The following is a 26,328-nucleotide window of genomic DNA, read 5'->3' on the forward strand; positions in this document are numbered from 1 at the left end:
TCATCCCAGTCCTCTGCATCATCTCTGACTCACCTTCAGGAAGGGTGACTCCTCCAGCATGCTTAGGAATTCTGGGAAATAATTCCCGACCTCTTCGTCCACAGCTCCCACCAGGCTGATCTGTCTCATTGCCCCAGCTCTGTACGTACCGTGACTGTACGTTTTCTTCACCTGTAGCAACCACGAGAGAAACAAACATAACACAATTAAATGATAATATAATGTTACTGTAACTCAGTCAGACAACAGATGCAGGTGTAAATCTTTACTATATTATTATACATCAAAAGGACTGCACTCCTTCTGCTTTAGCTACTATCACATTACAGCTCAAACACAGTGAGAGAAAGCTGTCCTCTCTCTCCAAAAACAATAGGAGACAACAAATCATGCAAGAATCTCCAAAATATTAGATATACTGTTGTGAGAGGGATAGCATGTTCTGGTTTAATTGCCCCCTGGTGGTGATGAACCCCTCTTGGTGATCAAGATCTGCTTATGACTCCTCTTGAGAGGTTGCATTTGTTTACTGATTCTTACTTGTTTTTGAGTAATTTATGGAGGGAAATTTCTTTAGTAAATCAGAAAAAAAAAGAGTTAATTTGGTGCAGCAGGCTTTCCTCTTCCAACCCCCCAGATTGGGAACCACTGACTGGCCAAAGTGTCACTGTGGCAAAATATGAGATGTTATCTGATAATGTCTGCATTTTCACTATTGGTATAAAATGGTACAAGATGCTACTAATGATGGATATCAATAAAGGATAAGTTTAGATAATAGGTTTATTAAGATAAGAAGTTTCCACCTGGATGCAGTTTACAAGTGCATTTCATGAAAAAATAGTTGTTCCTTATAAAACATTGAGTTACATGAGGTTGTTATATTGTATATGCACCATTACAGCCTTGACTAATAAGTTGCAGTGTAAACTATCAATGATATAATATGATATATACTCTCTGTAGAATACCGTGTGCTCACAATGAGACTCAGGGGAACACGAAACTAAGACACTGCAAAACTAAAAATATACATGGAACTTGGAAATCATTATTGGGTGTCAAAATAGACTGTCTCTGTGTGTGTGTGTGTGTGTGTGTGTGTGTGTGTTGTGGCGTTCTCATTTGATGTTTCTGCTCCACCAGTGTGACTCAGACTGTTTGCTGCTCTTTACTTGTCTAACCCATCTCCCATACTCTTGGCTCTCAACAGTATCTTTGTGTTAGTGTGTGTGTGTATGTGTGTGTATGTGTGCGCAGTACGTGCAGCATGTGGCCTGCATGCTGTACTCTTGGCAGACCAGGATGTGTGTGTATGTGTGTATGTGTGTGTATGTGTGTGTGTGTGTGTGTGTGTGTGTGTGTGTGTGTGTGTGTTGGCCAGATCACTGGCTGCTCGCCTCTAGTGAGTCACCACTTGACAACAAGGCAGAGATAAAGAGAGAGAGGGGGAAAAAAGGCAGACCAGAGGGAGGAGAGAGAGCGAGGATAACACAGGAGAGAAAGAGGAAAAGGGGAAGAGAGGGAACGAGTGACAGATGGACAAAATTGGTAAGAAAAGGAGGGGAAAAAAGTTTAGGAGGACAAGCTGGGAGAGAGAAAAAAACAGAAAGGAGAGAGGGAAATAACTCAAAAGGGGAGTATGCAGAGAATAAGGTGAAAATGCAAATAACATTTTTTTGGAGGGTAAACTAGAGATCAAGGACAGGGAAAAAGGGTGAGGTAGAGATGTGACAGATTAAGAATAATCAAGAATAATTGAAAGGCAGGAGATGTTAAAGAGACAAGTAGAGGGGAGGAGGAGAGTGTTACAGGGAGGGAAGAAGACAGATGAGGGAGGAGGAGTAATGAAGGAGTAATGAAGACGGAAACTATGAACTGGAAAAAGACTGAAATGGAAGGTGCTTGACAGCTCCCAGGTGCGTCTTTGAGCAAGGCATTAAATCCCCAAACAGCTGCTCACAGGCAAGTATATGGATGTATGTGTGTGTGTGTGTGTATGTTGCATCATTTCCTGCAGGACGATGCTGTTAATAAGGAAATGTTATTGGTCCGGTAGCCTGGTTATTTATATAGGCAGGATGATTAATAGAGATTGACCATAAAAACTTGTGTATTGGGGGTCAATTACAATAAAATGTTTTTTAAAAGGTTGAGATCAAAATAATTTCAACAAAGTTGAGGCAACTTATCACCACAGACAGCATCAAGTCATTCATAATCAGCTTTAGTCACTGACAATTGACATTTATTCACATTTATTATCATGTAGAATGTGTTTAACTGATGAAATAATGATGTGCTATTGGTGGATCAAGCAGTCAATCACACACTCACATAGGTTAAAACAGTCATAACGGGTCAGACGTGACGGTTAAAGGACAAAGAGTTGATCCCCTAAAAAGTCAATGAGTGTTTTGTCAGAAGTAATGTGTTTTGTTAAAAAAGCCATTAAATACTGTAAGTTCCTGAACATGTTTCTTGTATGGCTAAAATTAGTTTCAAAGTTTCAATATTGATTTTTTGATTAATAAATGTATTGTTATTTGCCAATCACAAGTTCTGAAAACTTCAAAAGTCTTACTCAATCTGACCAACAGTCCAAAACCCAAAATATTCAAGTTAAAATGATATAAAAGTGAGAAAAGCAGCATTTTCTCACATTGGTAAGAAAATATTTATCACTGTTACGTGATTAATTGACATGAGCGATTAATCGTTCATCACAATGGTTACAGATTTACTCGCTGTTGATCAGTTGTGTTTCTATGCATGCATAAGGTGCCTTTACTTTTTTGTGTTTTGTTTTTATTCCATTTTGTGTCTATTGATCTAATTCAACATGTCAAGTGTGCAGAGATCCCTCGGGTGATGTTGCACTACAAATAAACTCAGGTTTTATGTTTATCAATTAATCAACTAATTGTTTCATCTCTACTTAACCAGTAAATTTGTCTAAATACACACATCAAACAACTGCCTGTTAGAGTTCAGCTAACCTGCCATAAATAAAGAAATTAAGTCAATTATTATGCATTAACAGGCCAAGCCGTTTGGCTGCGCGTGTGTGTGTTTCTTCACTTCATTTCACTGCATCTGTGCTCAACACTGTGTAATATCGTCATAAGATGATGATGATGACTAAAAGCTGGAAATACTCAACACCCATAAACACATCACATATCCACACAACACAATTTTAAACAGTCTCAGAGTCAATGACCTAGATACTGGGAGAAAAATGTGTGTATTGTGTGTGTGTGTGTGTGTGTGCACATGGATTCCTCCATGCTTACAAGTATTTGTGTGCATCCACATTTTTTCACAGCCATTGTGTGTATTTGTGAGTGTATGCATCCATCATTCTGCATACTTATAACTCTTTGTGCTTTTTGAGTGTCTATTTTCTGCGCCTGCGTATGTGCGTGTGTGTCTGTGTGCGCGTGTGCGTGTTCACAAATGCATAATTTAACAGCAGAATAACCCCCGCGCTGTCTGCAAAGAGAGCAGGCTCACTATCACAGGAGGAGTATTAGGAAACACTACCTCTGCTTCAAATAATTGGATAAATTTAACAGTCTGTGATTCACTCGCACGTACACACACACACACACACACACACACACACACACACACACACACACACACACACACACACACACACACACACACACACACACACACACACACACACACACACACACACAGACACTGCTCGTCTAAAATAAGTGAAAGCAAACACAGAAGGAAACAGGAAATGTGACAGACTTCCTCTGAGCGGTACTGCTGAAGATGCTCCAGTCCTTCCTTGCCTGTGTACGTGCCTGCGAACACACCGAATGGGGAAATGTGTGACAACAAATGACTGACATCATATTTAATTGTTTCTTTTACTGCTGAGCTTGTCATAATAAGCTTCTCATTACTGAAGGAAGGTTTTTCTCTGTATCCGTCCGTCTCTCTTTCTGTACCGTTTATCTCCACAACCGTTCATCCGATCGACTTCACACTTGGCGGGTGTGTTGCCGAGGACGCGAGGGAGTGCAGTGTCGAATTTGGTGCAATTTGGACACGCGACATGTTAAATATTAATAAACTTTGAATAAACCAGCGCTTAGCGAGCCACTTAGCTCTATGCAGGGGCAGGGTGGAGCTTCAGGGCTCTGCTGACTGACTCCAGCATGTCAGGGAGAGAGCAGAGGCGAGGTGTGACATGAGTCAGAGAAAAATGCTCTAAAAAAGAGAAAAGTAGACAGTAAACAGAGCTTTTAATCTAGAATGGACACTCTTACTCCATGTCTAGACAGAAAGCGAAGTGTTAGCAGCACGTTTAGCAGATCAGAAGCGAGCGACTACACAGGTGGCGTTCAGGTACATGGTTGAGTGTAGGTCACCCATGTTTTGGAAGCACTGAGAGCCCAATACACAATGACTGTAGCTACGCGTGTAAAACGGAACAAATACTTCCCACAGGTAGTTCAAAACCAGTTTGTCTCAAATGTTCCGAGACCGTAGCAATTGTCAAGCGCCACTACAGACAAAGCACAAATCTTTGGAGCAAACATACCCGCTCAAAACAGATCTGAAGGCACAGAAAATAAACAATCTAAGAACCCAATATGATCGATCCGCTTTATTTTAGGATGCACATTATTTTATTTTTAAATGCAGCCCTTATTTTACTTGGAATGACAAAAGAACATTTATACTATTAGAGTACTTATTATTTATAACATCTGTGTATAATAGAATGTTAGTTTCTTTCATGTTGTTGATGTATATACTCATTCACACCTCACATCAACTGTATTCATTTTTCTATGCAATGAAGTAGCAGCTGGAGGCCAAGAAATCAGCCCATTCTGGACAGGCACTGCACTAGTTATTTTAAAAAAAGGGAAGTCATACTGTTGCAAAAGTCAAACAATGAAAAAAAAAAAAAAAAGGCAAATCCGCTCCTCTCTAAACCCTGTAATATCCTCTAAATTTACTGCATCTCATTTGGTATTCCAAGTCCACAAATTCAGATTTAAAAGCCGATATTATTATATATAATTATCATTACTGTCATCTCTCCCTTGCTGTCACTCTTTGACTAAAAGCAGTATATTATTAACAGATCATCTCACACCCTCTCTCACTTTCCACTTGCTCACATTATCTATTTTTCTCTTGTCTCTGTCAGGCTCTCCATCTCCTCCTCTGCCTCCTTCTCTCATAATACACATCATGTCCCTCATGGGAAGTCTATTAGATCAAGATTCTCGCTTTCTTCCTCTCCTTTCCGTCTCTGGTTCACCCAGTGTACCCACTTGTTTATTCTATAACGAGTTTCCTTCCTTGCGTCAACTCATCCTTCACTTTTTCTAGTTGAGTTCATATCATCTGACCTCTTCTCAACCCCTGAATGTTTGTCTGCTTCGTTTTTCTCTTTCCTGCCTCTCTGTGTCTCTCTTTCTTCTTCTCCAGGGTACTAAGTCTATTAGTCTATTACTGTGCATGCGTCACAACAAAAGCTTCTGGCTGCTGACTGGTGCCTCAAACACAATCACACACACTTTTTTCTTACATAATCTCTCTCTCAGCTTGCCAACAAAGAGAGCCACGTGAATGCACAAGCACATTTTGCATTAAAAGCGATGTAATTGTTGCTTTCCACTTTTATTGTTCCTCGATTAATTCATTTCACTTCGTACCAGGACTGTGGCAAAGCTTAAATGTGGTTTAAAAGCTGCAATGTGAGATGATGCAGACTGGGACTGTTTTGTATGGTCTATATATATTTCAAGGTCTATATTTTTAATCTGGGGCTCTACTGGAATATATTTGCATGATTTAAAGCATCTGTCTGAAGCAGGCTGTTGGCTCCTGTCTCTTTAATGCCTCCCTACTCTTTTCTGATTGGCCAGCTTGAATGGAAACTTCTCAAATACATCTGTACATCTTCAAACCCGTATCTGATCCGAAATATGTGGGAGGACAACACAAACAACCCACAGAACAATGTTAGCAACAAAGGCTACGAAAAGTATGTGGGCATGTGCGAACAATCTGTCGTCACCACGTGGAGGAAGTAGAGGTAACTTTGTAAACAAAGCGTTCAGGGCAGACTGAAGCCCTGGCTTTTTACTTGCTGGGTTTTAGACCTTTGACATGTTTAACATTGAGGTCCAACATCATAAAACCATAAAAATAACAGAAAGTCACAAAAAGCACAATATGTCCCCTTTAATAAAAGCAGCATGGTAGTTTACATGCGGGGTATTGTTGTGAATGAATAACACAGCTGTGAAAGCGTGTGAATGAGCACAATGTGATCAGAGATTAATAAAACACTAAAAAGCCACCATCTATTCTTTAGCCTTGTATTCACCTCCTCATGTCATAACTACATTATTAAAACCATTGACTAAACAGGAAATGACCAAATTACCTCACTGTCTAAGCATATCATGTATTGACTGCCAGGCTGCGTTTGCCCTGAGAAAATGGAGTGCTGTAATCTTCCATAATCCTAACCACCGCTGAAAACGCCTTCAGTCAGGTACTGAATACAAAATACAGACACAGACTGAACAGCAGCAAAGCAACTTTGATGCCTGCAGTGATATTTTGATCATCAAAAACACACACTGCTCATTATGAATTACAATATGCTAGATACACATGGAGAGGTGCGTAGGCGGTTGTGTCTCACACTCCAGGAGCCCACATATGGAATTGAATGCTAAAGGTTGAACTAAGAAAATCTATAGGGGAGAATGACCGCACACAAACTGACATATCAAAAAAAAAAAAGATGATTGCAAGCAGTTTCAAATGTTTTCCTCCCCCTTTGTACACACATACACACACACACACACACACTACAAAAACAAAATCAGCCGTCCTGTTTTTCTGTGACTGGAACAGAGAAGCAAACAACAGAGCAGAAACATAAAGAGCCGAGGCATAAAAAAAGAGAAAGAGAGAGAGCGAGCAACACAGAGGGAGGGAGAGAGACACAAAAAGATGGAGAGAGAGAAAGAAAGGTAGAGAAAAAAGTCTAAGAAAAATCATTCATCTGTGTGTGTGTGTGTGTGTGTGTGTGTGTACACCTGTGCCTGTGTACATATATCACATCTGTGTGTGTGTGTGTAGACTGTATGTCTAGCTCCCAAGGTCACTGCTGAAAGCTAGGAGGGAAGAAAAAAAAAAATTAACAAGACCAGTGGACAATGACGTTAGCCCTGCAAGGAACACTACTCTTAAAGGGACAGCTCAGGAGACAGGTTTGCAGAGAAAACTTAATTTACAGACAAAGAACATTTCAGATGTTTCACTCGCTCATTCATTATCTGGATTTAATATATTCAAACTCACGCAGAGATCAAGGATCTTTTTGTTGGTTGACGCAGAAACTGGCCGAAGCAGAAAGAAATAAACAGAATAACATTATAAATATTTCATGATAGGAAAAAAGAAAAAAATAGCCAGAAGGAGAGTGATAGAAAGCATAAAATGCTTTACCCCCTGTGGTACCACACACACACGCACACACACACACACACACACACACACACACACACGCACACACACAGACAATGTCGTAGCTGGTTGCCTGCACTCACGCTGAAAAAAGCAGACAGTATCTCAATACAAAGCCACTCAGGACGTTTGAGGCAACAAAAGGCTTTTCATTAGCGAACTATAGACATGGGACAACTCGAAATGAAGAGCTCTAGCTGTGTCACTGTGTTCAGAGGAGACAATCTAGACAGACACCACCAACTAAACACACACATTTCTTGGCTTTTCCATTTGGCCTCTAAACGCTGTGTAGTATGTAGAGCAGGCTGCTGCTAATCATCTCCCACAGTCTATGTAACTTCACTTCCTTCTTTCCCATCCTCTTGTTAACTTTTCCGTCACTTTCTTTTTTATATATATATACACATCAATTTATTTTTCTCTTTTCTCTGCTTCTTTTTTTTCCTTATTTAGCCTCTTGCTTCCTTACCATCTTATACTTTTTGCTCGCACTCCTTCTCTCCAATGGTATGTTTGCAGTCTTTTCCTCTCTTAAAGGACCTCTTGCTTCCTTTTTCCTGTCATTTAACTAACTTAATAGATGAAGTGGCACTGGAGTGAGAGCAGTGGCCACTTGTGCACTGCAAATAATTCTGCCATTGTTGCATTAAACCAGACATCCTTATAAAGTATATAAATGGCAAAAGCTGTTTAACTCTGGACAGATGGAGGCAGATGCTCCTAACAGATGGTTAAAACTACAACAGTGCAACTTTTTCATCCACGCGGAGCAGTCTTTTTCTTCAGTTGATTGCTCTCCATCTCCCAACATCCCTTCGTCCTCTCCCTCAACATGAACCCTGATCCATCCTTCTCTCTATCCACCCAGGGGTTTCTTATCCTCACTCAACCTTCAAACTATCAACGTTCGTGAGCGCATGCATACACACAAACACACGTATGGACAGTACAGAGAGACACAAACAGGCCTGGCTTAACTCACATATTCACTCACTCTGCTATGTAACTGTTTGCACACATATCCAGAAGACAATTTATTTACATAAATGCTTGTGAAATGCAGTATATGTGTGTCTTGTAGAGATAAAAGCTGGTCACTGACATTACATTTTTCTTACATGTGCAAAATATTTCCCCAGAGGTCAAGCCAAGCCTTTCATAAGCAAATACTCCTTCTGTTCCAATGTTGTACAATAATAATACATTGAGAAATCACACACCAGCTTAATATCTTTTAGGTAAAATCTTTCTGAAAACCTGCAGTTGTGAAGACACACACGGGTGCAACATTACTAATCTGAATTTGTAAAATGCACAAAACAACATAACAGACACAGAACTACAAAGCCAAACTCCACTCAATAACTAAGATGGTTAAAACAACATGACACGTTTCAAGCAGAAACTCAGGTGTGTGTGCGTGTGTGGTAAAGAAAATGACATAGTTGTATTTGTAGAATGTCAATGTCATCACTTCATCATTTTATCCTATTAGACATTTGTGTGAAACTTTGTTTATGAATTCTAGAGTTATGGCCAAAAGCCTGTTTTGTGAGTCTACAGTGACCTTTGACCACCAAAGTCTAATCAATTCAAAAGTGGACGTTTGTGCCAAGTTTGAAGAAATTTCCTAAAGGCGTTCCTCAGATATCGCGTTCACAAGAACGGGACGGACGGACAACCCGAAAACATAACAACCTCCCTTTGCATGAATCACATAAATCTACCAGGAAAAAGGCTGCGGTATGACGGTTTCTCAGTTGGTACTGTGTTCATTGACAGTTTTGTAAAAAGCTGATATTAAGCCAAACAGATGACATATGTAGAGGACAGAAACTAAAAGACAAACTAGACCTTTGCTATTTTGGACTAAAAGACTTTTCTTTAAATTTTTCATCTCTGAAAGCTCACCATCTGCTCTCTGCATCTACAGCTACAGAATTGAATTGAAAAACAAAAAAATGTGTAAATCTGTGATATGTCAGCTTACAAAACAACATTGTGTTTATCTCACCCACCCACTTGCTGTTTTTACCATCTAATTGACGTTCCCCTGTGTGTGTGTGTGTGTGTGTGTGTGTGTGTGTGTGGGTGACGAACCTGAGAGTAGAAATTAGCCATCGTGGTGGTTTCTATGTCCTTTTTTGCCAGTATTTCCATTTTGACTGGAGTTGATGGAAACTTGGCTGAGAAGTAGTCCAAGAAGTCGGGCAGGTAGCTAGCTTCCCCGTGAACAATTCCCATAACATAATGCGACGCCTGGAAAACACAGTCAGTAAAAAAAGAAATGTAGCAACAAAACTACAGTATAAGAGCAGAGTAGTGACTTTCAGATTTAATAATTAATATTGGGTTAACAGTGTGGGAATGCATTGAACTCAACATCCATCAATCAATCTGATCAAAAGCTACAGTATGCTGTACCTGGGATGAGTCCTCGCTGAACGCCAAGGTGACAAACTCCTGGGCAAATCTCTGCCTCTGGCCCATGGAGAGAGAGGAGAGCTGGGACATGTAGGCGTGGGCCACCAGTGCCCCTCCGTTCGGCTGGTTCTCTATGTGGATGTAGGGGGCAAACTCCAGGCCTGACATGCCAGGATAGGTGCACTGCGGCAGGTGTTTGGTTGGCGAAGGTTGCGGGGTCTTGATGGAGGACGATGGAGAGTTGAGAGAGTCAGGTAGAGAGGAGTTAAAGAGGGATTTTGAGGCAAGAGGAGCGGAGGAGGGCAGATGTGCAGTTTTGTTGTTAGGTGGAGGGTAAACAGGTAGCGGGGACTTAAAGGGAGACGGGGAGGAGTTCTGTGCGGGATTGGAGGATGAAGATGATGAAGAGGTGGGGGGCGGGGAGGAAGACGGGAGGAGAAGCAGGCCAGCGCAAATGGTTTGGCAGGAGCGGTGGTACATCTTCACTCGTTTGTGCTTCTCCCCCTCTTTGTGTTTCTTCTTCTTTTTCTTCTTCACTTTTTTGATTTGCAGCTCCTCTAAGTTGGTCTTGGCTTTCTCTTTTTCATCTGGACAGTGAGAGAGAGAGAGAGAGAAGGAAGGATGGTGTAAGAAAAATGAATACATCCAGGCATGGGTGTAGATTTGGGTATCAAGGACATGTCCAGACCATTATTTTTACTGATCTCAAACAATCTAGCTGCTTTAACTCCATGTAATGTTAACGGTAGAATCTTGCCAGGTTTGTGTATTTTCTGCAAAAAAGTGTGCTATTATGATAAAGAGTGAACGAGCAGGATATGGGGGACAGTGGACCTAATGATCTGGCAACCCTCAACTTCAAGCTGTACACATTGTGGACAAGCAGCAGCAGCAGTAAGGGAGACGGTGAGGTGGTTAGTATTTATAGTTTAAACGTTCCAAACATCACAGAAGTGATAACGACTTCACTGGACAAAACGAAGATCATTTGATATTATGTTTAATTCCAGGCATTAGGTGTTGTTAGCTAATTAGTGATTGTTGCTCAGACATGCTCTTTAATTAAACAACTTTATTACTGTTGGTGAAAATTCCTCCCAAAAGCAAATGAAGACATCTGGTTCTTTTTAAAGAACCACAGTGTCAGCAACAGCTGAGCTTAGTTAATAAGAACGTTCTGTAATCAAACATGAATCTTTTCAATTAGTGTGAGGAATATTTACTATTTAATGTCATCTCTCCCCTTTTCCATGAGTGGATAAATTAGCCACAGCTTGTCCAACTGATCTGTTTGTGACTGTCGGGCATCATTTTATTATGAAAATCCTGTCAGCAGCAGCCTGAGCAGCACAGAGACACACAGACAGGTGAGCTATGATGTCATAGTGAAATATCGCACCATAAGTTCAGGAGTTTAATGAAAAATAATACAAATAAAAGTTTTTGAGATGATTTAGAGAGGTTTGAGCATCACTGTGGCTCTGTCATGAAACTCTTGAGTTGTGTTGCCCAAATCCACCAACTGAAAGAAGGACAGGATCTCAGGTGAGGTTTGAAAACCTTTAAGCAGCAAGATACAGAGCAGCAAGTTACCTACAGGTTTCTACACATTTATTGTGACAGTCTATGATATGTTATTTTTAAATAATAACTTTGGTCTCAGATTTACTGTTAAGTAGTCTATCGATAAAATAAAATGTAAAAATCAGAGAAGAAAGTCATGATACAAATCCAGTTTCAGGCAAGTCAGCCAATGCATGTTCAGTAAATATTTTGCAGAGTCAGGCTATTTATGTGTGTTTGTTTGCACACATGTGCCCATGAAAGAGAAACGAGCGATAGAGAGCAAGTACACATACACAGTTATTTTGGCCGTCCGACAAAAAATGTCCCCACCAAAGTTAAAACATAACCTACGCCCTTGTATCCAGGCAGTTACATCTACAAGGACAGGAAAGGAGTGTGTTGTTTTGAAAAGACTTGAAGGGAGTTTGGAGACACATAGTATATGAAAGATTTAAATATATTCAAATCTGCCGTCTCATGTGTGATGGATGAACAAACCATCCTCAGCCGCCTCTTCATCTCCCCGCTGTAAGAGGACACTCCTAACTGTACTTACAGTGAATGAGGTGCTTGCAATGACAACAGCTCAGAAAGAGCGTCCGTTAAAACAAAGTAAAGAGAACAATGGGGGGAAAAAATACGCAAATGAGGTGCTGATTATGCTCCAGAGTCTGTCAAAACAAGTAAAAAATAAACATACAAATCAACTACAGAAGACTTAAACTAAAACACTACTTCTAAAATCTTTTACCCACATTGTATTTTTGATTTTCACTGTTTTTAATGAAAAAAAATAAATTCACTAGTTAGAAAAAAAACACATTAAACAGAAAATAATGAGCTCTAACTATTTTTACGTGTAGACAGATGAGTCATAGTTTCTCCCAGATGGTGTACATCGCCTGAGGTGCATACATAATATAAATTGAAGAGCCCTGAAATGGAATCCCTTGAGAAAAGCAGATATGACTAAGCCAGGAAACAAGCTTTCGAGTGGCATATCTGAACAGAGATAATACTGTACATGGTAGTCCGTCTCTTGAACGCCTCAGGCACGACAAAGTGGAACATGCAAATTTATGCACAGCGCTACTGTACGTATTTATATGTGTGTGTGTGTGTGTCAGAGCTATTCACAACGATTTGCAAACGTGTTGCTGGCTGGTTCTTTTCCAGTGGTTGTGTAAACAAGTGGAGATGTATATATGTACTGTATATGTGTGCGTGCACACGTGAGTCACTTTGATAGAGGTGCTGCTGCCTCAGCATAATTCCAGCATCAGATATCATCTTGCTCAGTCTAGTTTGTACCCCACACACGTTCAATGCCAGATAAGGCAGGAATGAGAGACAGAATGAAAAAGAGCAGAGACAGAGAGAGGGAGAGAGAGAGAGAGCAATAAAGAGAGCAACACAGAGAGAGAGAGAGAGAGAGAGAGAGAGAGAGAGAGAGAGAGAGAGAGAGAGAGAGAGAGAGAGAGAGAGAGAGAGAGAGAGAGAGAGAGAGAGAGAGAGAGAGAGAGAGAGAGAGAGAGAGAGAGAAGGTATTTGCAGTACAATACCCAAGCTACTAATCCAAAAGCTCTTTAGCCCACCAGTCACCCCTCCCCCAATTCTCTCTCCACACATGCACACGCACTTTCATCCCCCAAATCTCACCCTTCATCAATCCACAGAAAAGCCTCATATCAAAAAATATGTAATGTGTGATAAATTTGTAGGATATTGTGATGGCGAGTGTAATGAACAGCTGTAAATATATTATCACTTGTACAATTGTACAAATGTTTGGACACACTTTCTCATTCAAGTGAAGGTTTGTCCAAACTTTTGATTGGTACTGTAGATACTGAAAATGATTCTTGCTTCTGCGGGAATTTTAAACTTATTTTCAGATTACAATAATAATATTCAACCATATTCTGTTCTGATCCGTGGACCAAAAAGCACAATTATAGTACATATATAGCTTTAGAGTAACTTTGACAAGCAACTGGTTAGTGTCCTGAAGTATGTCAGACATTTGTGAGTATGTTGTTCCTGCAGCTGCTTCTTTACATTAAAAGCCCTCCAGCAGTGGCTTCTTTCTTTATGGCTTATTTTGACTTTTACTGAGGAGCCCACAACATGCATGTGTATGTGACTTGTGAGCTTGTGTGGTCATTTTTTAAGCATACATTTGATATATTTTAATACAAGTTTAATGTGTTTTTTTTTTTTTACATTTTAAGTTCAAGTCTAGTTCTGCGTTCCACTTGGCTGCACGACAGATTACTCCTTGGGGACAATAAAGTTAAGTTGAAGTGAAACGTACTTGAAAGTTGTTGACAAGCCCTAGAATGATAACTCCTTCCTCAAAAGATGGTCTGAATCTATAATTGTACTATTTTTTTTGTCAGGGCCAGAATATTATCTTATCTCAGACATACTGTATCAGTATTAGGACATGTTGGCTGATAAAGAACAAGAAAAATTGCAGAAGAGAAAGATATTTTTTATGATTGTTTAGAAACATTGTTGTAATTATTTTCCAACTGTAAAATATCCCCACTCGCCAAGTATTTTGGTCACTATTTTTTAATTACCAAATTTAATAGATATTTATCAAAAATGTTCTGCATTTAACAAATATGGTCCGGTAAATAATAAACACTCATATATAGATATTGGTATCAGCCTGTAACATCCAGCCTGTGTCTTTTGTAGAAAACCATATCAGTCATAATAAAAAATAAATAAAATACAACACATTTTAGAGCCTGAATGCACAAACTTCTTCCACATTTGACTCAACTTGGATCTAATTAGTGAGCCCAATGTTGAGTCTGCAACAGCCAGTGTTGGTTTAAGAGCCAGACGTCCTGTTGAAGCATCCCTGACGATAAATCCCTGCCTGTTCACTCACTGTCAGCTACTATTACAAACATGTCAAATGAAGATTTAAACATTAAAATGACGTCATTATGGTTTCAAAAAAAATGTCCAGAATTATGATCATTTTTATTTCACATTTAAGAAAGAACACCCAAGAGTGTACACACAGGGGTCTCTATTTTTTCTCACACACAAACACACACGTTCGTACTAACGTGGGCCATTTGGCTAGTCGGTCACAATCAGTTTAAGGTCAGATAAGTTCCCAGTCTCGCACACGCACACACCACACACAAACAAATAGTCTCCGTGGTAGTAAAGCTGCCTTACTGTCAGAACGGCCGTTTGCTGCTTATTGATTTCCTATAGATGTTTCCTCTGGCTGCCTCTCTCTCCGTGGCCCTTTTCAGATATAAACTTAACACTCTCTCACTGATTAAATTTCACCCTGAAAAACTTCCCCTCCCTGCCACTGTCACACCCAACATTTGCAAACTTAACACATTCTGATTAAACGCCTCACTCTCTGTCACTGAAAAGCTACTCTCTCTGGTGGGAAGAGCTTCCTCCTCATTCCCCTCTCGATTCAATATCCCACCATGGATCCCTGTGTGTGTGTCTATTATCGTAAACACACAGGATTAAATACCAGGCTCTCTCACCGGATGGCTGCGGACTTAACACACACTGACACTTTTTATATTCCTCTCCCTCTCTCGCTCATTTCACCGCTCCCATTCTTCCTAACGCTACGCTCATACTGAGAAGATGAACCAACATTAAAAGGCCGCCTGTCCGTTGCACACGGAGTAGGAAGACTGAAATAGTGCGCCAAATTATCCATCTGCGATTTTCATCTGTGGCCACTGGCTATGGTACGTGGCCAAAGCTCCACTAAGACCTTGAAATGTCACAGTGTGGTCATGACATACCAGCACCGAAACACTGCAGGTCTGACTGTAGCTTCAGAACAAATCAAATCAATCAGCAGAACATTGGCAGTCGTGTATACGTGTCAGTGTGTGGTGTGTGTCTGTCTAAAAAGGTCAAGTCTTATAAAGAAAACACCCACTGTTCACAAATGGGGCGCTGCAGTTCTACGACCGAGCTCAGATTACTCAGAGAGGAAGACAGAGACGACGTCACGGCGCTCTGCAAATAATTTACAACTGTCGGAGGGTTAACAATGAAACCGGCCATCGCGTTTATTAAGTGTACACACAGCACAAAAAACAGCCACAGTACAGCCCAACTGATACATACTCCAATATATACTGTAAGTATAGTTATCACTGTTACTGTACAGTACAATTACTGTAAAGAAATGTTTAATATTATTAATATAATATTATTATTTTATAATGTATATAATTATAATTTTTTTTCTGTAAAATGTTTTAATGTTATGTGTTTTTATGTGTAGTTATTATCCATGTGATTTACAGTGGAATTCAAAATTTACTGTCATGTTATCTATACTGTTAAAAAGTTTCTGCATCAGTACATATTTGTCACAATTCTTTAATAACAATTTTTCATGTCATTGCAAAAAAAATGAATAGGTATAAGAAAATAAGGATTACTGAATACTGATATTTCCTCATTTTGTTAACTCAACGAAAAAAAAAAAATCAATTTTGGTTTCAGAAACCACAAATTGGTTTGGCACCAAAACAGCAATAGTGTGTTAAAGGGAACGGAAACTAATGCTTCACCAGAGAAACAGTCAGAGAAAAAGAGAGACAGAAAGACAACTATATTTAGGACTGCAACTACTTTCATCATCTATTAATGTGTTGTGTGTTTTTTTTTTTTTGGTATAAAATGTTAGAAAATTTTGAAAACATTTCCTAGAGCCAAAGGTGAAGTCTTCAATTATTTTGTCTTTACATCAGTCCAAAATGATAAAGTATTTAGTATTTATTTAAATAAAACAACATATGTGAAGCTTGAACCAGCAAGTGTTTTGTTTTGCTTGATAAGTAACTTTTAAATTAATCAGTTTGCAAAATTGTCATTGATTTTCTGTTAATCGACTAATCGTGTCAGTTCCTGTTTTTCTTCCACTTACATCACTATTAATGTTGAGATTCTTTTCTTAATGCTATATATATATACACATGTTTATTTTTGTAGGAATTGCATTATACACAAACTGTCCCGGCTAAACCTCTCCTGTTACAATCACAGCGACCAGAAGCACAATCAGCGCACACACAAACACATACAGGTCAGACTAAATAAACCCAAAGTACAATTTCTCCATGTGGGGAGCAGCGCAGTGTCGAGATTCACCAAATGTCAGGGTTCAAATACTCAAAGAAATAAAAATTAACAGCAACAACCACTGTCACACTTACAAAGTTTTCCCACCACAGATGCTGTACTGTATATTAAGATAAGATAAGATAAGATAAGATAAGATAAGATAAGATAAGATAAGATAAGATAAGATAAGATAAGATAAGATAAGATAAGATAAGATAAGATAAGATAAAATAAAATAAGATAAAATAAGATAAGATAAGATAAGATAAGATAAGCAAAATATGAGTAGACAGACTTAACGGTTGAATTCACATTACTGCACGTAGGAAATATTGATATTGCACATGAGGGAATTGTCAGTTTTGGTGTGTGCGGTCTACTGGGAGCAGTGTTGATTGTACAGTCTGACAGCAGCAGGAAAGAAGGACCTGCAGTATCTCTCCTTCACACACTGCGGGTGAAGCAGTCTGTCACTGAAATAGCTGCCCTGTGCTGTCAGAGAGTCCTGCATGGGGTGGGACATGTTCTCCACCAGGTATGACAGCTTAGCCATCATTCTCCTTTCTCCCACCGCCTCCACTGGAACAAGGGTGCATCCCAGGACAGAGCTGGCCCTCTTAACCAGTCTGTTAAGTCTCTTCCTGTCAGCAGTCGAGATGCAGCTGCCCCAGCAGACCGCTTCATAGAAGACGGCTGATGCCACCACATAGTCAGGAGTACCTCCTGCACTCCAAAAGACTTGAGTCCCCTCAGCAGTTACAGGCTGCTCTGTCCTTTCTTATTAGGTCTTTTATGGCTACCACACAGTATTTTCAACACCCACTGGGATGCTTAGCAGTTGTGTGTGCTGCTTGTGTGTTACAAAAATAATGATGATATACTGTACAGCGCGCTGTGAAAGTGGGGCAGTACTGAGCAGCAGGCTTCTCTCTACTGAGCTACAACACATGCTGGGGTACAACAGGGTGCATGTGAACACATTGTTTCTAACTCAGTGCAGTGCTCCATTTGTGATTAGTTTTACCTGTGTATGTGTTTTTCTAACAGGACTGAATACAATGAATGTTATCTGGGATGGTGTGTAATAATAGCTGGGTCTAAGATCCTGTAAAATTTTAATTTCTAGCATTATCATAACATTTATTTTTCGTTTAAACTGCATACCATGGAAAGTCAAAAGAGAGGGAAAAATGATGAGCTTGTGGGGTGTGTAACTTAAGACCACTGATACACCAACAACTTTTAATTTTGTCCTCATTCTCACACCAAGAGACTGACATGTAAAAATGCTTCTAATATATTTTCTTTTTATATACAATCATACATTTTCTGGGGGGGGTTGGACTTGTGATGGGAACAAAAACTATTTAAAGACATCACCAGAGACTCTGGGAAATTGTGATGTGTATTATCCCCTATTTTTATTACTTAAATAAACAGATTCATCAATGAGACCTAAAACTACTTTTAGCTCAACACAAATTAGATGGTATGTGTGTGTGTGTGTTTCCACTGACCTTTAATCGGCTGCTTGACCTCTCCGTTCTCCCTCTTGATCTCGTTCATCACTTTGTGCTTCTTCTTCTCTCTCTCTCTTTCCTTGACCTTCTTCTTCTCCCGCTCCTCTCTGTCTCTCTCCTTCGCCTTGTCCTTGGTGGAGTGCTCTGTAGGAGGCAGAGAGAGAGAGAGAGACAGGAAGGTTTCAGGTCTCTCGATGGTACAAACACATTAGCACAAGCGCCCTGATTTACTGACTCAATCACAAACAGACACACAGACGTAAAAAAACACTTGTCCGCACACTCCATTCACTTCGATTTTTTTCATCTAAGCCCTTAATTGAACTCTCTCCAAGTGCTTCACCTTGGCCATCACCCTCAACTTTTCCTTAATCTTATTGGTCTTCCTCCTACATGCCTCTGCTCTTATCTCTCATGTTTCCTGAGCAGCGTAATTCCCTTTAAGACCGCAGTGACTCTGTAACTTCACTCATAACCTTAAAGCTACATCTGATCGAGATACACCTCACGTTTCCTCCCCCAAACTCACCCCTTTCCTATGTTCTGTTGCTGCTAGCTTCAATATGCTCTGCTCTTAAAAGTCCTATAATTCTCCCTATGCGTTTCAACTCATTTTATTTCCTTATCACTTATCATTTGAGTGTTGAGGGAATATTACAGATCTAGGAATTGGAGTACTATCACTGCAAATCGCCATGGATGAGAGCGTCAGTTGAAAATGTAAATACCATACCATCACACACACACCTCTTCAGTTGTCAAGTACTTTCTGAAAGGCACGGCATGTCTCAGTGCGGATAAGAGAGTGAAACCTTGCACTCGTTGTACAGAAGAGTGCTCCGGGTGCAGATTTCAGGCTATGATCTTAGGCTACTGAGGTGCCCATCATTCCTGCTTATTGATCAGAGGTGCTATTATATTGTTACTTTTGGTGCACAGAATTTATATCCTTCCCATTTTTGTTAGCGGCCTTGTTATTGTGGTGATACACTGCTTAAATTCTTATTCTAATCTGCTTCCAATAGTCCCCACCGACTGAGGATGCACCTTCCTGTAACCATTGTATCAGAGTTCCTGCAATAAATACGAGAAAGAGATACCGGCCTCCCGTGTCTGGACCGACACCCCGCAGAGACAGTCACATAGTGTTTCCTAAACCAGCTACCTAACAAACCCCAACACTCGTCTTTCTGTCTCTTACAAACACACTTCCCTCCAGCTGAGCTAAGAAAGCCTGACCTTTCTTAAAATAACTTTCGTTTTATCAAATCTTTTATACACTGTCTCCTTTGATTCTTTATTTCCTTTCATTTCCCCCATAAAGAAATAAAAACCTTCCTTTCCACAGTAGGTTTTTTTTGGGGCTGTTTCTTTCTTTCTTTTCCTTCCGAAGAACTTCTGTTCTTTGAACTCTGTCAGATCCATCTTTAAAAAGGAAGCTGTGTTTTCAGACTGCTCGTTCTCCCGTGGACGTGGGGAGTGGAAAGTGAACACAGTGGGGTTGCACTCACTGTTTGCAGGATCAAAGGAGAAAATGCTTTGAAAACATAAAGGCTTAAAGGAGCAGTAGGAGAATAAGAGGTACATCGATGCGTACTTTTCAATGACCGAATGATAATATTTAAATAATTACTTTGGCATTTTGAATTTTAGTGGATCATTTGTCCTCGCTACTTAACAAACAGTTAGGTAGTGATGCCCGCGGTTAATAGGAGGAACGCCAAGAATGTTAATAAACCATTTTAGGAACTCTGTAAAATAGATGCTGTAAAAATTACCAGACACCATAAGCTGCCAGGTGGAAAAAAACAGCATTTTCAAAACATCAATTTAGCTCCACAGGAAGCTGCCTACAAAGGAGGTCTTATTCAGATCTGTTGCCAGATTTATAAAGACATGCCAGACAGTTATAAAGTTAAAATTTAGGGGGAACGGGAGATAAATTAGCTTGGGTGATTAATCACAGCCTGAGAGGCGTCTCGCTCTTAAAATTTTTAAAAAAAACTTTCTTTTGAACTACACAAGAACCACAGTGAAGAAGACAGGATGGTGCTTCAGTAGTTAAGGATGTGATATGAGGGTCACAAGTTCAAACCGGTTCATGACTTTAATGTAAAACACTGTGGTTTCCCGGTGACTCAGAAATTAACTGAACATGTAACTGAAACTTCTTGTCTTTTTTCATTTTGTTTTCTGGCTTTCTAGCAGCAGCTGGTTTTGAAGGGGGAACACAGCAGGTGGTTTTCACTGTGTGGCTGATCACAGGAGAGAAAACACTTTAAAGGATAGAGAGCCAGAGGCAGGCGGTTTGTAAACTTCAACTACACCAGTGCTCACTGGCATCAAACTTCTACTTAGATTTGGGAATGTGAATCAAAAATTCACAGAAGCGATGAGGTATCCACATTTTGATTTTTTTTTTTTTACTGCAAATTTTAAAGTGACACTCAGCTTCCTTCAATCACCTGTCCTTAAAATTAATTGTCCAACGTGTCCTCCCCCTCTTGCCAAATGCAAGCTGGGACAAGCTTCAGCCCACTGTGAAACTGAACCGGATAAGTTGTACAGTTAACTATCACATAACACAAAAAGAAGGAGCAAATCCTCATGATTCAGAAGCTTAAAATTGGTAGTGTTTGACACAAACAGTTTGATTCAAAATATTTCAGGACATACAGTAAGTCTTTTCTTTTAGCAGCTCAGCAAACATACCGAGTGAAGCTCACGGGGATGGAAAGATGACTTCCTGACATGTGATTAATCTTTTTGGATGTGTGTTTGTAGACTCTCTGTAGGACCAGAGGTAGACCTGCTTCCCGAGGAAAATCCTGCTACTCCAGATGGTCAGCTCACCCCTGCTGGTGTAGCAAATCCGTGCTTCACCAACCAAAAAAGATCTCAAAGTGATTTAGCAGTAAGATTCATACAGTCTGTGTCACTGTGACCTACAACTGCACACGCAGAGTTAAGTGTCTTGTATTTTACACGACTGAGCAAAGTGACGGTGAGTCATTTGGGTGCTGATTGCAGCTATTTTATATTGCAGGGATTCTGTAAGCGCAGGGCATTTACATGCACACAAATAACCTAATTAACGCAATTCAGACATTTACATGATTCACATTAACCTGACTTCCCCAATAAGCCGGGTTTATATGACTTGTTTTATAGTCAGAATGGCGTCTAGAAAGATGTGAGACTTTGTTGATGTTCACTGTTTTCTAGGTTGATGTGTTAAAGGAATACTTGAATGCAAACTCCTGTTACTGTAACGCTACTAATAACATGAAAGGCTTGAAAGCTGTTTTACCATTAACCACTGAAATCAAACTACATATAACTCCTTTATCAAACAAGCTGTTCATTTAATTTCTGTGGCACACGTCCTTAATCGAAACACAGAACGAACCAGACTAAAGAGTTACACAACTAGAGCTTAAATGGTTCGTCAATTAATCAATTACTTAATCCACAGAAAATTCATCTGCAACTATTTCGGTAATCCATTAATCATTTAAGTCATTTTTCAAGCAAAAATGATAAATATTCTCTGACTTCAGCTGCTCCGATGTGATGATTTGCTGCTTTTCTTTGTTTTAAATTATAGTGAACTCATTATTTCTGAGTTTTAGATTATTGGTTGGACAAAACAAGCAATCTAAACATATCACTTTGGATTCTGATATTCATTTTTCACTATTTTCTGACATTTTACAGACCAAGCGATTAATGGAGAAAATAATCTGTTAATCAGTAGTGAAAATAATCATTAGTTGCAGACCTTTCTATGGCAAGAGGTACTTAACCACTAGCAATTATTCCAGCTTTGTTATTGAGTTATAATTTCTCTAATAACTTGGTGAAAGTTGGATAGCCTATTGGAGTTTACAGCTGAAATTACTGGGAGTACTGCAGTTAGTTATAATTATTTTAGACTGCATGTAATGTAGGAGTGTCACAGAAAGGTCACCCAAACGAAAACTTGGCTTGACTTTCCTTGTCTTGCCCCACTTGTAACCAGCAGTCTCTGCTTCCTGCCCTTCGACATCGCTCCAGCAGCAAACCTACACCACTAATAATATTACTGTGATGATGTGATACTCTTTTGATCCCTGTAGGAAAATTCTTCCCCTCCAGGAAGGTCAGAGCATAATCTGCTTCAGAGCAGCACTCCTGAAGCTGGCAGGGACTCACTGTGTAGCTCAAGGACACTTTTTCCGGCTCCGAGCCTCAAACTCATGTCCTCTTGTTGAACACGGCAATCTGTCTTAACACGAGGCCAACCTGCCACTCAACGCACATCGGGAAAAACCCTGTGTTATTCGATCTTAAGGATTCAATTCAAACGGAATTATTTCAGCGTCGCCTACTGCGGCTGACTCACCGAGTCAAGGAAGAAGACTGACACCCTGTTACCAGTATTTACAGACAGGTGCAGCTGAGAACGGATCATTTTAATCCTCCTTAGAAATATTCTGCTATGGATTAATGACGTTTTTCCACATTCATATTACTTCTCCACATTTGAAGCTATTCAGCACAATTACAATTTCCTTCTGCTGGCCACAGGAGCGGTTAGAGATTCAGCACCTCAGTGGGACTGTTGAAGGAGCGCTGTTATTTCCAATTGCTACATGTGTTCTGAAATCTCTGTTAAGTACTGCCTGCCACCTCTTTTGCCTTGAATAGAGTAAAACTGACATTCAACAAAGCCTGTTTACAAGACTGTGGTTTCTGATGGTGTGTTCGAGCTACAGTCCAACAACACGTCTCGTTTTGGTGTTCTCAACGACTGCGGTGGCTGCTCAAAGCACGCCATGACCTCTTAAACTACCCAACTGGAAAAAAGGTGACATCATGCACTCCCAAACACTCACATGTGTCCACTGAGTACTCCTGCTTAGTGTCTAAACACACACGCACGCACAAATAACACTTACACACACCGGCAATGTGCGCATTCACCGGTTTTTGAAACGCTGCTGTGGTATGACAATGTCAAAATATCCATAAAGGGAAAACAGAGCACAGAAAATAAATAAATAAACCACACACAATCCCAGTAATGAGACATATGAGTCATAAAACAGATATTAGCGGCTTTGGCTGTGACCCTATCACTCAACTGAATATAATAATTTCTCATCGGGAACTAATACAATTAACCTATCTTACAAGATAATGTGTAGGGCATTATGTGTAATTTCATGAATGACCTGATGTCAATTATGTTTATGATGGGAAATAATACTGAGCCACAACATACATTTATCATATACAGCATTTCTTTCATTTATTTGACAAAAAAATATAATAATTTAGCCTTTTATGGGATGCATAATTAACATTTAGTTGATATACACTTAGGTACACCTGTGCAATCTAATACAATCCAATACAACAGCTCTACTTTTACAAAGCTTATAAATTTTCAATTATTGTTAATATTGTAAGAAAGGTGATAATTCTACTTTATGTTTATTATTGAGGTTGTAGTGGGTGGTGTTGCAGTACTAGAGTGCGTTATATTGAATGGTGTTCCTAATATCTTGCCCCCCCCCCCCCCCATGTTAATGGAGTGGACAAAATATTAGGAACACCATTCAATATTATGCACCACCACCAGCCACTATAACCTCATAATTAACATAAAGTAGAATTATCACCTTTCTGACAATGTCAACAAAAACTGAAAATGTAAAAGCTTCATAATAGTCGAATTTATAGCAGATCTGATGTGTTGGATTGCACAGGTGTACCTAATGAAGTGGCTGAAGAGTGTGTGTGATATCTATGTACAGTGAAAAGTTTGGACATGCTTTCACATTCAAGTGAATGGGAAGGTGTGTCCAAACTTTTGATTGGTACTGTATGTATTATTCAAATATGTTTAGATTTAACACCTATGTAGTAACATAATTAAGTGAAGAGACTAGATACTTTATTGTCTGGAGTTGGGGATACTGAAATACTGCAGTTTTATTAATAATCGGTAATTATGTAATATTGTTAAATGTTTAAATTTGGTCTTTTCTTGTTTTTAAAGGTTGCGTTGCAGCAAACTGAGACAATTACTCATAATTTATTTAACTTGCTGTTCTAGCAGAGAGAAATGATTTCCCTCTGAGTTACATAAATGTCATGTAACAACTCCAGTCAATCAGCCGCAAAACACAACTACATGATACGGTGAAACTTGCTATGCTAATGCCGTCCCAAGTATAATTACTACAGCGCTATAATAAAGCTCTCAGTGTTAAAAAAAGAAAAGAAATTAGAGGAGAGGCTGAATGAACACAACATGTTGTGGTTGTCCAACTGCGGAACATGGAGTATCAACAAGCCGCGGAGCTCCCTGTCTGCTTCCCATACAGCCTGAGGTTACAGAGGGGGGCGTGGTGCTCCACCAAAACAACACTTACCCTATAATGGCGGGCGGCTGTCATATTGTTGTGACAGCAGCGTGTAGTTTTAACACGTATACACCGTTCAAAAAGGCAAGCAAATAGTTAAATCAATGTTACAGGATATATATTAATCTTCTTGTATACATATTACCATCCTAAACGAGATTATAGCTTCTGTATAACATATTAATTCGACTCAATCACGTTACTGTTAAAACGTATATAAATATATATGATTAAAACGGATTACATTTCGGCCAGTGCGACGTAACTACGTAACAATTCCGCAGCAGCACGAGAGCAGCTGGTTACCATGTAACAACCAGGTCGCGCGACTACTGCCCTGGAACGCTTGTTGTGGAGCTCGAGGGTTCACGAGCGGGTGAACAAGCGACGAAAGCAGGCAGCAACTGAGCCACAGCCCGTAGAAACATCGACTAAAACTGCGCTTTATAACCCACTAAACTCGATGTAAATGTTTTTAAAATGAATATATTTAGATTAGAGCAACACTTAAATATACTAAGGGTTTTTTTCACGCACAGCGTTTTAAACAGTAGCGGGACTGTCCAGACAAATTAGGAGGCAGACAACTGCACACAACTATAAAAAAACGGACTAGCCTACTTATAATAAACACAACTCAAAACTTTATGAAATCGCTTCAATATTAAAGTGATATTTAACCAAAGACAGTACATTATGATGGCCTACCTTTTGGTGGCAACGTGACCTCCCCATTTTCTCTCTTCACTGCAGAAATGTTATTAAATCTGCTGATATCGTTGTTGCTAGCGTTACTCCCGGTTCCGGAGGTCAACAACAACGGCTGTTGTTTATGTTTCTTTTTCTCCTCTCCGCCTCCTTTCCCCTTCTCCCTCTCTTTCTCCCGCTGTTTGTCTTTACTCGGCTTCTTGGGTTTGGAGGAGGAAGAAGAAGGCGGCTTGTGGAGGAAGAAATCGCTCTGTTTGAAGACTTTGTGTGTGTTTGTCGGTGGTTGGGATCCGCCGGTGGCAGGCACCGAGCTGAAGCTGCCGTAACTCTGCTGCTGCTGTTGCTGCTGCTGCTTCGTCGGCTGCTGGAGTTTCTCTTTGCCGCTGCCGTTGAGTTTCTTGGGTTTAACGCTCCTCTCCTCGACTCGGACCTTCTTGGGCGGCGGCGGCGGGTTGGAATCCCGGGAAGTGTGAGAGCGGTTGTCAGGGGCTCCTTTCCCCTCCGTCGGCTTGGCGAGCGGGGTTTTCACGGGGGCGACCGCCGGGGCTACCGCAGCGGCAGCAGCTCCGGTGAGGTGAACGGAGCCCTGCGAGTCAGCCATCTTGAGGCTTCTCTCTCTATTTACTCTCTTCCCCCCCAACGGCCGCCGCTGCTGTTTTTTTTGCAGGCAGCGAGGGGGCGTGGCTGAAGTTTGACTGACAGACGGGCAGGGACGAGGGGGGCGGGGTTAAAGCTTGACTGACAGGCAGAGAGGGGAAAACTAAAGGCGGGGTTTAGCAGCTGTGTATGCAGACTACTGTATTTAGTGAAATAATAATGAGGAGCAACACTCTTCTGTTAAATCACAATCAATGTGGAGAAGCATCATTGGAAATATTTCCCTTCAAAATATGTTTTTCTTCGTGTTCCTACAGTTTTATGTTGGAGCTTCATTGTGCAGAATGATGCATGTGCAGAGTTTCACACTACGGCAAAAGGCTGTTTTCACACTCATCTGGAAAGTTTCACTGAGCTAATTGAAAATC

General features: G+C 40.1%; 1 protein-coding gene across 1 annotated transcript in view; it reads right to left on the reverse strand.

Moving 5' to 3' along the window:
- LOC122974891 overlaps window positions 1–25,989 on the reverse strand; it is a 38,479-nt gene extending 12,490 nt beyond the window's left edge. The window contains exons 1-5 of the mRNA XM_044342951.1: window positions 25,304–25,989; window positions 18,180–18,326; window positions 9,955–10,541; window positions 9,631–9,789; window positions 34–171 (exon numbers count right to left, since the gene is read on the reverse strand). Of these exons, the coding sequence (XP_044198886.1) occupies window positions 34–171; window positions 9,631–9,789; window positions 9,955–10,541; window positions 18,180–18,326; window positions 25,304–25,904 (1,632 nt within the window). The 5' untranslated portion in view covers window positions 25,905–25,989. The remainder of the gene's footprint in view (window positions 1–33; window positions 172–9,630; window positions 9,790–9,954; window positions 10,542–18,179; window positions 18,327–25,303) is intronic.
- Window positions 25,990–26,328: the final 339 nt, after the last annotated feature.

Source organism: Thunnus albacares, chromosome 23, assembly GCF_914725855.1.
Source record: "Thunnus albacares chromosome 23, fThuAlb1.1, whole genome shotgun sequence".
NCBI classification, from domain to species: Eukaryota; Metazoa; Chordata; class Actinopteri; order Scombriformes; family Scombridae; genus Thunnus; species Thunnus albacares.